General features: G+C 40.6%; 1 protein-coding gene across 2 annotated transcripts; it reads left to right on the top strand.

Annotated features, from left to right (window-relative positions):
• Positions 1–227: 227 nt before the first annotated feature.
• LOC110987820 (N-lysine methyltransferase KMT5A-like) lies at positions 228–11731 on the top strand. 2 transcript variants are annotated; one of them, XM_087141359.1, is made up of 8 exons: positions 228–409; positions 5522–5640; positions 6433–6574; positions 6805–7141; positions 7544–7634; positions 8140–8199; positions 8882–9072; positions 10132–11731. In XM_087141359.1, exons 1-8 carry the CDS (start codon positions 400–402, stop codon positions 10340–10342), a joined length of 1161 nt encoding a protein of 386 aa, XP_086997485.1. In that variant the 5' UTR covers positions 228–399; the 3' UTR covers positions 10343–11731. The 2 variants fall into 2 exon arrangements, with proteins under 2 accessions (XP_086997485.1, XP_086997486.1); XM_087141360.1 differs by having other exon boundaries at positions 228–413; positions 5526–5640.
• Positions 11732–11872: the final 141 nt, after the last annotated feature.

The following is an 11872-nucleotide window of genomic DNA, read 5'->3' as shown; positions in this document are numbered from 1 at the left end:
GCGCCCTTCATTTGTTGTTGTCGTTTGAACAGTCGACCAATTATAATTAAAAATAATTCATATTATGAAGGAAATATTAAAATTTTAGAATAAACCGAAACAAAAGTTTCATTTTTATGTAACTTGTATTTTTGTCAAATTAGAACTTGTTCATATTATTACTTTATCTCTAATTCAAACAAATAATTTTTTAGATAATTGAACGAGCCCGTATTGTCACGACCAAAATTTAAAAACCAACAGGCCACCGACGTGACCCGACCTTGCTGCACCGTTAAGACCGTGTAAAGTTCATGAAGTCTGTCACTGACAGTGTCAGTTGAGGGATACGAGACCAGTTTCCTCCCCAAAGCTTTTATAAAGAAACTTGAGCCGTGGTGGTGAAGATATAGCAGTAAAATGGGGAAAAGTAAGTGATTTGATTTGACCCTCACACCTAACCCCACTACAGTGCTGGCACTAGTCGTGTGGCACGGACTCTCACTCCCGATCAATCCTTGACCTTAGTATAGCAACACATCTGTATATGCAATTTCGGGTCGGTGTACTGAACATTTTCGGCGCACCCACTTATCATCGTGGGCGCAATTTCTTTTGCACACAGAGATGATCCTTAGCCTCTCTGATTTGTAATCTTAGCGCCATTTATTGAATGATTTCACTCACGTTATTCTGGTATATTCCAGTCTTTTTGCCTTCTCCCATTCAATCTCGGAAGCGACTTAATACTAGCCCGTGAAACCTGGTGCGCTACATTTTTTCAGTAGCTGGGGGACCAATGATTCATGAAGAGGGGACAATGCAATACACCATTTGAGGCATTTCAAAAACGGAATCCATTACGTCGCTTCGATAGCTTAGTTGGTAGTGATTTGAACTACAGATCCATAGTCCTTGGTTCGAATCCGACCCATTTGTGCTATTCATTTTCCAATTTTATCATTGTGTTTTGGGATTTCCTTTTTCAATTGATGCAGAAACAGAGTCCAAGCATGAACCCTCTAAGAGTCTTGAGAAAAATAGCAGACCAGGTTTCACGGGTTAGTATCTAGTCACTTCCTTCAATCTCATGGGCTCACTCTCACAGTCGCCATCTTTAAAATAAGGTCGTTGAACATTACGTGGGAAGAATTCCATATACGAAGTTCACTGTAATATCGCGTAATTACTACAAAAGTATCCTTACTTTGATCGCTGAATGAAGACGATTCCAAAAGGCATTGAAGAGCTGAACATCACAGGACAGAAATGTGGAGTTTTGGGCACACTTTTGGAGCTACACATGGACCAGGTTTACATCGACAGCCGGCCATCTTTGCTTCTGAAGAACATGGCGAATGCGCACGACGTGTGCGCATGAACCGAATCATATCCGGAAAGAACCATTATGTAACAGGGGTTGGGCTGCCACAAGCATTGAGGTAATTTTATGCATGAATCCGCAACACGAGGAGTGCAGAGGGCCGTCATCTGTCTGGATGGATCTACACAGTTCACGAAATGCCGCGCAATGTGCCCTACTGTACATGTACATGTACAATTTTTACTTGGGGGAAAATAGTGCGTGTTTTGCGACAATTTTTAAGTTGGACAATTTGTTTAGAAGGAAAAAAGGGGCAAATTTCTTTTACAGACAGTTTGTAAGTTGGACAATTTGTTTAGAAGGAAAAAAGGGGCAAATTTCTTTTAGAGAGTGAGTGCTTGTCAGTTGGAGGAGTTTTTTTCTATATTTATACAGAGGGAAGGGGGAAAGGGAGCTGAAACCTGTCTTTAGATTATTGTGTGGCTATCTGGCGCTCTAAAATGTGAGGGGAGGCTTGTACAGGAGAAGAACATCCTTAAGGATTTGATTGAAGTGGTCTACTCCTGCATGTCGGCAGCGCCACATGTATTCGGCCAGGTAGAACCCAAACTGGTCGCTTCCACTGGTGTGGATAGTCACCTCTCTCACCAATTGCGCGTAAGACTCCAATTCTCGCTCATAGTGCATGTATTGCTAATGGATGAAGCAAGACTCCACCTAGCCTGAGTTCTTATACAGCATTGGACTGAAATTCCTTCTTTCGTACGGCCGACTGCATTTCTACTTGTTCTTTCTCTCTTGGTTTACATAATACGACGGAGATAACTCACGTCATACAGTCAATTGTGCTCAGACGTGTACCTTACCTAGTTGATTTCCTTTGGCACAACCTACTTATATTAACAACGGATAGCCACATTTATTTATATTTAAATATTCTAATTTATACAAATATTCGTGAATAATTACATATTCATTTTCATAAATATTTAATTTTTTTAAATATTCATCTTGACCTCATCGTGACCTCTCCTTGATTCAACCATAACTTTATTTGGAACATATCGACTTCCTCCGGCAACAAGCGCTCGTGTGGCGTGGTCAGTTAGACTGCTGTATTTCTTAACCTAACAGTTCTCTTCATTGCAGGTTCGATTCCCCTTTACGACACAATTTGGATTAAATGTATTAAATGTGTATACTAACTGTAATAATCCTTAAACTAATGACAGGAAAACTGTGGAGAAATAAAAGGACGGGATAGTGAAGGAAAAAGGAAACGGGAGCGGATATAGTAGGGGAAAAAAGAACGGCAAAAGGACTTACTTTTTTGCCATTTTATTGCGTGGGGCCCCTTCTTTTTAAACCTGTCCCCCTAAGTTACTGAACCCCCTTTCACATCTCTATCCCCCAAAAATAAATGTCGCCCCTTTTTAAATCTGTCCTAGAGCAAAAATTTCTCCTAAAAAGTGAACTTCGTATATGGAATTCTTTCCGAATAATGGAAGAGAATTTTATGTATAGACATGATAGACAAGCCAAAGATTGTGTAGCGCCACGCAGTGTGCTGCTGCACAGTGCTATACAGTCTTTGGACAAGCTCAATTTCTGACATGTCTGAGGTATTAATATTATAAAAATGGTTAATCTTTGTGCAATCAATCAAACTTGCACCCGCGCTGACCTGACCACGTTTAAAGTCCAAGTTCAAATTTTTTCTAGTTCCGGGTCGCTTGAAATAAAAACCTACCCCCTTTGTTCTGTTCTTCAGCTTTACATTCTGTAGGTCTAGGTTTTGTTTAAAAGGTGAAATGTAACTTGTAAACTTCTTGTTTCAAGAACAAAACTTGTTCTCTGAAACTTTCTAGATTCTGATTTGCACTGTGATGTTTTTGAATGGTTTGTCAAAAATAGTAGCGGAAAAAAAATCGACAAATAGTCACAGGGTGGTACATGTGTATGCCACTCACTACAAGTGATCCCAAATACCTTTTTCCATACTAAACAGTCATATAAACTTTTGCCTGTATGGTTTAATTAACATGACTTTTAAAGTTTATTATTAGTTATTAAAACTGGCCAAAAACTGAATGCATATTGTTTTCTAGTTTTGGATCGCAAATTAAGTGCATGCACGCAATATACGTTGCAAATTCAACTTTGCAGAAACATACATGTATGTGACGTAATGGGTTCGTCAGCTGTCTGGCGCAAGGTTGTATCGTTGATGGCTCACACTATGCAGCTGAAAAAATTGAGTCAAAATTTACACAAGGATCCACTTTTTAAAATTCACTGGAATTCTTATTTATAAACTAATTTTTTCTAATTTCAGAATTTTTTCATGAGAAAATCAGCTTTTTACAATGGTTTTGGCTGAAAATGGATTTGCTGCTCGCATGGTTACTTTCCGGAAACCGATCCAGAACAAAGAAAACTGTTGTCGCCACTTGAAATCGTTGATCCTATTCGTCCAAATTAAAGTTTGAAATTCAAAATTAATTTTGTAGTATCTCTAATACACAAGGAGACTACTGACCACATTTCACCGGAATTTGTGGATTTTTGGTACAATGTAGTTGCAATCTGACTGAATAATTTTTGCGATCTGGAACTGGGAGAATGACTGTATTATGTGTAGAGACCTCACTAGTTGAGTTGTCCTAATGAATGACTTGGCAAGCGGTTGAGTTGTCTCAATGGTCGAATTGTCTCAATGGTTGAGTGGTCTCAACGGTCGAGTTGTCCGACATTCGATGAATTTCGTTGGATTTTTGGGGTGGCAGGGGAGGGGGAGCAGACTAGATCCGTAAACAAGCGCGTGACTGGGGCCCCTTTGTACATTTATACTCCACTACTGCTATGGAGGAGTACCCTATTTAAAATAGGAGCCCTTCCACCCACGCCGATACTGATATTGATCATGGTGGCTGCAGGCTAATGTACAAATGTGTATAATGAATGGTGATTAGAAATGTTTGTGCCGTAGAGTATACGGTGTACTGAGTATATGCAGGGTCCCTGGCAATTTATAACAGTACATGTACATGCACCATGTGTACAATTTTGCATCTTTCATTTGGCACTCCTGATGTAAGGAATTTCTGTTACAAAGCTACACGTAACTAAATGATGTTATTTGAAATTTTCTCTCTCTACGACCAAGGGTTATGGTCTTCTGTTGACTATTCATAAACCTCTTTTCTTAAATCTTCCTTGTTGGACCAAACCAAATGAACAGCAGACTTATGTTTTGCTAGGACGATGATGATTTTACCCTATTTTTGCTAGAGTTGTTGATTTAAAATGATTGATTTTTATAATTGTACTTCACTTTATCCAAGCCAAAGTTGAACTTTTGTTTCTCTAATTTTGAATATTAATAATGATAGTAATCAGGCAGTCCTTGACAGCCTCAAACAGACTGCTGGCTTAAGCTTTAGGGGGATCGCCTAGCCTTGGTCTCAATCCCAGCCTTGAACACAAATTAGGCACTCGTCAAAATCACAAGCCGAGAAAATCCAGATTACTTTTTTCCATGTGCCTGTGATTTCCAAATCTGGAGGACTACGTGTACTGTGTGTTTTGGGGGGACTTCATAGAAACTTTACTGTGACTGAAAAATCTTTGTCTGGTTTCCTGCTTACATTTACGTGTACATGTACTTGTACACTGTACGTTGCCATCATAAATTCATAATGACGTAATAGAATTCATGCCTGCTGCAATGTCTGACATTTTGTTTACCCTTAAAAAAATCTGCCAGAACCAGAATCATGAATCACAAAAAAGTGGAGTGGAATACCCTGTCATGTACACGTAACTAACGATTGATTTTTAACAGTAAAGGATAGGCCTAATACATGTATCATAACTTTCTTGGGAGTGGGAAAAAGATTGGCAACCCACGGTCTCAGACAGTCTTGGGATTGGACGTGCTCTCATACATGTAGCTGTCTCTCCACTGGCTCCATAAGAGGAAACGTAGTAATTAAATGTTATTAGTTCAGTGCTGGCTAATATAAAAAAGCATGACTGGATCATGGCAAAATGAACTCTTTGATATACATGTATGAAATACTTTTCACCCATCCTTGAACTGCTCAAGCCGTAGTGGGCACCACACTGGTACAGTGTACTTGTCCTTGTAATATTTCACAAATAGTTGGGGGTACCTGGCATCCTAGTGATTTCTGTTCATTTTGTTTACACCTAAAGGAAGTCGAAAACAGAAGAAAGAGGCAACAAGTTCTGAGGGGAAAATCGCTCCAGTACCTGACAAGTCACCCAGGATCAGTGAAGAGAAGCCAGCCTTTGCAGAACTTAAAGAAGAAACAGTAAGTGGGGAAACACTGAATATTAGAGTGAGAGTGAAAATTGATATCTCATGTAAGAAAGTCCAAGTTCATCAAGCTCTTGATGTGCTTGTGGTGATCAGTTACATGGAGGAGAAATTCTTGCGATAGCATAGAATATTAAAGTGATGTCAAGGTTCTGAAACTTTTTAATAGCATAATAATAGCATCAGTTTGAATGGTGTATGTTTCTTATTATTGGAGTTGATGACCTGTGGGCTACATGTACATGTACATTATTGAATAAGGAAAATGGTTGTCATAGGCAAGATTTCATTGGTTGCTTTGTGTACACCATTCAAGCTTCAGACACCTTTCAGTTTCAGGAAATTTATGCAAATCTTGGAATCTGATCTACATGTAAGAGGACGTTTTAGGGGAACCTACATGTACATGTAAATGTTCCACCAAACTGTAATATATTTTCTCCTACGTTATACCAATGTAGTATACATGTACATATACATACTGTACATGTTCAATGTCAAAAACCTGAAGAAGTGTAAATTTTTCCTTATTTATATGTATGTACTGTATGCATAATTGTACAGAATTTAACAGTGAGAACAAGATTTCATTGTTGAGTTTCTGGATCATCAGAATTTCCATGTTTAATTTTCTCTGGTCTGAATCACAAATTCACAATACAATTCAAATATTTCACCCAATGAATATTATAGAACTTGGCAGGAATTTGTACATGTACCAGAGAAAAAGAAAACCTCTATTTGGCAGAATGTGGATTACTGTTTATGCAAATTTTTTTTCAAACAGAAATCCCCTCAATTACCTGCAAAAGATGACAAATCCAGTAAAATTACCAGCTACTTCCCCAAGAGCCCCGAGGGCCGCCAGAAGCCAATTCACCCACCGGCAGAGTCACTGTCAGAAGTAGCAGAACAGGACAAATTACTGGGTAGGCTTAGCCTCAAACATCAATCAGTAAAGAAAGTGTTGAAGATTAGGGACTGGCTTGACTGCTATTATTAATTATCAGAACCAGGAGCCTGGACGTACATGCAGCAAATTATGGGTTTACTCTGGGTACAGCTCCTGTGGTTATTCATACATTTGGCTCTTTCTTGTCTCATACGAAGATGCTTAGGTAAGCTCTAAGAGTAAATTTTCTCTGCGGACATCTTTCAGCTGCTGTTGCCCATCTCCCACCACCCAGCCTACTCACGCCAGACACGACACCGACCAAAGAGTACACCCAGCCACCTCCTAACCCAAGGCACCACACTGGTCCCCTGCCCCCTCGCCAGAGTACCTCAGAGACCCAGGATGCCCGAGGGGAACCTGCAGGCCGCCCCAGAGCAGCCCAGAAGTTGGACTACGGCACGGCAGCCCACAGAGAGGAAGGTGCCAGAGACGATGGCTCCACTGAGGACAAGGTGGGAGGGGTCGAGAGAAAAGAAGGAGTTTCCAAGATGGAGGACGGCAAACCCAGCCGAAGAGGCAGAGGAAGATCAAGAAAGACAAAGTAGGATTCCATTCATTGCACTCATTTTATCTTGCCTATTATATTAATGTACATTTCAATTTGTGGTTAACTATTTACCACACACTATGAAATGTACAATTTTACTGTACATTTGAACCCATACATGTACTTACAAACAGGCTAATCTGTACATCTGCACTCATCCATAAGGCGACCGTGCTCTTGATTTACATGCTAGTGATAGAAATATTCATATGAGGAAGAGATAATTTGAAAAGGATTTGTCAACATCTGAGGGAAATGTGGCGGTTGTTGGCTTAATTTGCAGGTTGGGTTTATGAAACTTTCTCTTATTAAAGTATTTCACAGAAATTGCACTGTATCAATTATCAAGTGAGTTAATGTTCTAGAGGTTCGGCCATCTTTTTTGTTTACTAACAGGCAGAACAAGCAAGTCCACTCACCCTCCATGACGCTGAAGGATTACTTCCCGGTCCGGAGAAGTAACCGACGATGCAAAAGTGCGATTGAGGTGAGACTGACCCCCGTTGAAGTAGAGGAAGGACTCGCCTATTGGCCCTATTCCCTTGCAAGTTTTGCCTGTGCCCTCGTGTCCCAAACTCCTCCCAAATTCTTCTGTGTAAAGGAAAATTTGACATAAAATATTACGGTATTGCCTGCAAAACGCTGAGTTCTGAATTTGAAAATTTGGGCTCTGATCAAGCAAGATGCACATACATGTAAAGTTTATAACTTGCATCCATGAAAAACATAGCTAGTTCATGACGTGGATACCTGCATGTGAGTCTTGCAGCTGCTACTACCTAACGTCACTTAAGAGTGAAACACCTGATGTCATATCAGCTTGGGCATGCTCATTGCGTGTGAGTCGGTAAACAAACCTACACGTGCTTCATTTGGAGAATGCATTGTTGAAACACTGAACTGGCCCATTTGATTGTCCCCCAGAACTACAGCATGCATGAGACTTTTACCAGGGATTTCATACACTGACAGTGTCTACTGTGTATTTTCAGGCTGAGGAAACAAAGAGGCTACACCAAGCTGTCCTATCAGGGCAAGAAGAAGGAGTGGAGGTCAGTCATTTGTACCACTCTTGTGGTGCGTTATGTAACATCACTACATTGCTACCCTTGTGAGGCTCATCACACCCATTTAAGTATAACATGAGCATGTACAGTGATAGCTTGCTTCAGAGAAAAATCAATGCGGGTCTTTGTCATTTGCTGTCAGCAGCGTGAAGGAAAATGATATAAGAGCGGATTTGTTGCATCTTTGGGAATATCACTGATTAAAAGTTTAAGTATGGGCTATTTATGTAGATGTAAGTATATTATTGCTTTTAACCCCTTCACTATGGAGGACTGCCGCCACCACACCATTGTGTGTGGATTAGTGCATACCACTCATACAGGCTATTCACCATGTAGCTGCTGGTTCAATGGGGCCTGCTGCTGGACAAAGCCCTTCATTCAGGGCATACCACAGCCCAGCAGTCGCGGTCAAAATAATTTCGCTGTGAAGGGGTTAATTTAGACAGGGTTTGTAGTACTCATAAAGTCATGGTGAAGTACTCATACTCAATGAAATTATTGCCTTGTACTCACAGTCACAACAAAGATCCACTCGTACTCATCAAATTTTCTCTCTGTCTGAAATCCAGTGTAATCAAATGGAAAAACTTTTACTACGTTTGAGGTATACCAGTGTATTCCCATGACAAAAATGGATCTGGTCTGTTGTTGTTTTTCCCCTCAGGTGCAAAATATCCTGGGCAAAGGCAGAGGGGTGATTGCCACCAGAGCCTTCAAGAAAGGAGACTTTGTGGTGGAGTACCACGGTGAGCACATTGACATCGGCACCGCTAAAGAACGGGAACGAGAATACGCGGCCAACCCAAAGGTTGGATGCTACATGTACTATTACCAGTACAAGAACAAGTCGTTTTGGTAAGAGGAGAGCAGTCTTGAGTAGAGAAAGGTTCTAGTATCATGTTGGTAAGGGGAGAGCAGTCTTGAGTAGAGAAAGGTTCTAGTATCATGTTGGTAAGGGGAGAGCAGTCTTGAGTAGAGAAAGGTTCCAGTATCATATTGGTAAGGGGAGAGCAGTCTTGAGTAGAGAAAGGTTCTAGTATCATATTGGTAAGAGGAGAGCAGTCTTGAGTAGAGAAAGTTTCTAGTATCATATTGGTAAGGGGAGAGCAGTCTTGAGTAGAGAAAGGTTCTAGTATCATATTGGTAAGGGGAAAGCAGTCTTGAGTAGAGAAAGGTTCTAGTATCATATTGGTAAGGGGAGAGCAGTCTTGAGTAGAGAAAGGTTCTAGTATCATATTGGTAAGGGGAGAGCAGTCTTGAGTAGAGAAGGGTTCTAGTATCACATTGGTAAGGGGAGAGTAGTCTTGGGTAAAGAAAGGTTCTAGTATCGGGTTAGTGGGCTCGTCAAAGACTCATGAATTGTTTTCTGCTACAGAAAGACCCTGTGCATATATATCCAAATTATACCTGTATGGGAAAATACATGTAGCTTTGAGTTAAACTGCAGAGAACCGTTTTTTCTAACATGTTCTTGTACTCTTACATTGTTAGGTTACAAGCCTAAACTTTTTCCTTGTTCAGCTCCTCTCTCGTACCTTTAGATTAGCATGGCATAAGGCTTCCCTTTTCTAAATTCTATTATCTTAGGACTAAAAGTTTCTGGAGTCAGGGATGCTGAATGTCATTACATACACAGCAACTTTGGAAAACCTTTGTGCAAATTAACAGACTTTCTCATCTCTTGCCATGGTCCTATTATACATAATCTCATTTGTTGATATGATTCAGCCTTGTAATTGGGTGAATTGCACAATCATTGCGTTCCAACCTTCACCCGTTTTCTGTTGCCGAATCAAACCTATTTTTGGTTTTAAAAATTACTAACTTCTCGTGCTGTTTGGATTGGATCTCTATATTCTCGATTCCCCAGTCGGTTTCTGAATTTAAAAAAAAAATGTATTCTGTGTTACACAGCGTGGATGCCACAGCAGAGTCTGGTCGCATTGGCCGTCTCCTGAACCACAGCAAGTCCGGCAACTGTACCACCAAGCTCATCAGCATTGACAACCGACCCTACCTGATTCTGGTCGCTGCCCGGCCCATCACCGCTGGTGAGGAGCTGGTCTACGATTACGGTGATCGAAACAAGGAATCACTGAGGTCCCACCCATGGTTGGCACTCTGAAACCAAGGGGGGTACGCATGTCCCTGTTTCTAGATGAGCATGCGCCCAGAATGAGAGAGCTACGGATATCTGAATGGCAGTGACTTGGTTTGAGAAAAACGTGACCACGATGTGGCCAGTCTGGTAAAAATTGGTTTGGGTGGTGCAATGGCTCGCTGTCAGTATCAACCCAAAAGATGTGGATAGAGAGCAACATGGAGATGGCAGTGCAGAAACTCAATATTCCAGGTGCTCATCATGGTGTCTATGTATTGCCAGTACTGTTAATTTGTCACAGATTCTAGTGCCTCTAAGAAACTTAACTCAGTCATCGCCCCCCATAGAAAGCGCCATCAAATTTTGGGTCTAGAGGCACTTTCTGAGATCTGTACTTTTGACACTTAGGTTGAGTTACACGTCCATTTACATGTACTCCTAATTTCATGTGGAATTAGTTCTTGGTGAAGAAGGCAGCCATTGTAAGGTCACTTGACTGAATTTCCTCTTCCTCATTGAGGGATCCTTTGCTGCAAGTACACATTGCTATAACTTGAAACAACACAGGAGCCTATGGGAAGTGGATAAAGAGGCTAGTTCAAAGGGCTTCCATGGGACCATGTATGATTTGCAGACGTGGCACAGCAATTTGGACACAGCCATAGTCCTGACACTCTGTACAAACAACTGGGGCTGATTTACTGAGTTCTCGGCAGCATCAATGCCAGTGACATGCCCGGTGGAAGTCTAGCCAACGAGCCACTTGTCACAAATGCTGTATTATCATGCCACAGTTCTGAAATTCACAGCCAAGTCAAACGAGGCAATGCAAGTCCTTGAAATAAAAAACTGTGAACATGTATAAACGGAATTCGGGTTTTTACTCCAGGATTTTAAATCTCAGGCTATTTGGGAAAAAGCTCCTTGGATTTTCTGAGGGGCTTTAATTCGCGTCTGAATTAATGTTTGTAAAATGGAATTATCTTAAAAATCTTTACCATCTTATTGGTTCAAAATGTTACTGGCAAGTCTATTTGCTATATGTGCAGAAGATATGTGTACATGTATACCCAGTATGTGGCATGTATGCTCATTACTATTTATGCCATTGGGACAGTCGGGGTAGTCTGGGTTCTAGACTTTTAGCCTAGTTCCTTTTCATTTCAAGAACAAACTAACTCAGTATACATACATGCACTTTTGTATCACACAAATGTATTTTTGTTTTTTAAATCTCTTATTCCGATTTGTGAAAACAAATTGTGAATAGATCAATACAGTGTACAGTGAATGTAAAGTGGAAGTCAACTGTTGTATAAAACGTGTATTTTAACTTAAAACTGCAGTCAGGCTTGATTGATGATGGAAACGGCTAAAATAAAAACAGCTGAAAGTGCACTGCGCAGTACCATATGTGCAAGCTGTCAGCCTTGTAAACGTGTAATAATTAAGGTACAGTACTTACGACACATTTGACCTGTACATGTACTTGTGTGCAGTCAGTTTTTCCTTTTCGTTTTCACTAACTTAATCCTTAAATTGGACCAGGCATGG

Source organism: Acanthaster planci, linkage group LG09 (genome assembly GCF_054643075.1).
Source record: "Acanthaster planci isolate LZ-2023a linkage group LG09, COTS_SCS, whole genome shotgun sequence".
In the NCBI taxonomy this organism is placed as follows: Eukaryota; Metazoa; Echinodermata; class Asteroidea; order Valvatida; family Acanthasteridae; genus Acanthaster; species Acanthaster planci.
This window is presented reverse-complemented; position numbering and strand designations above follow the sequence as displayed.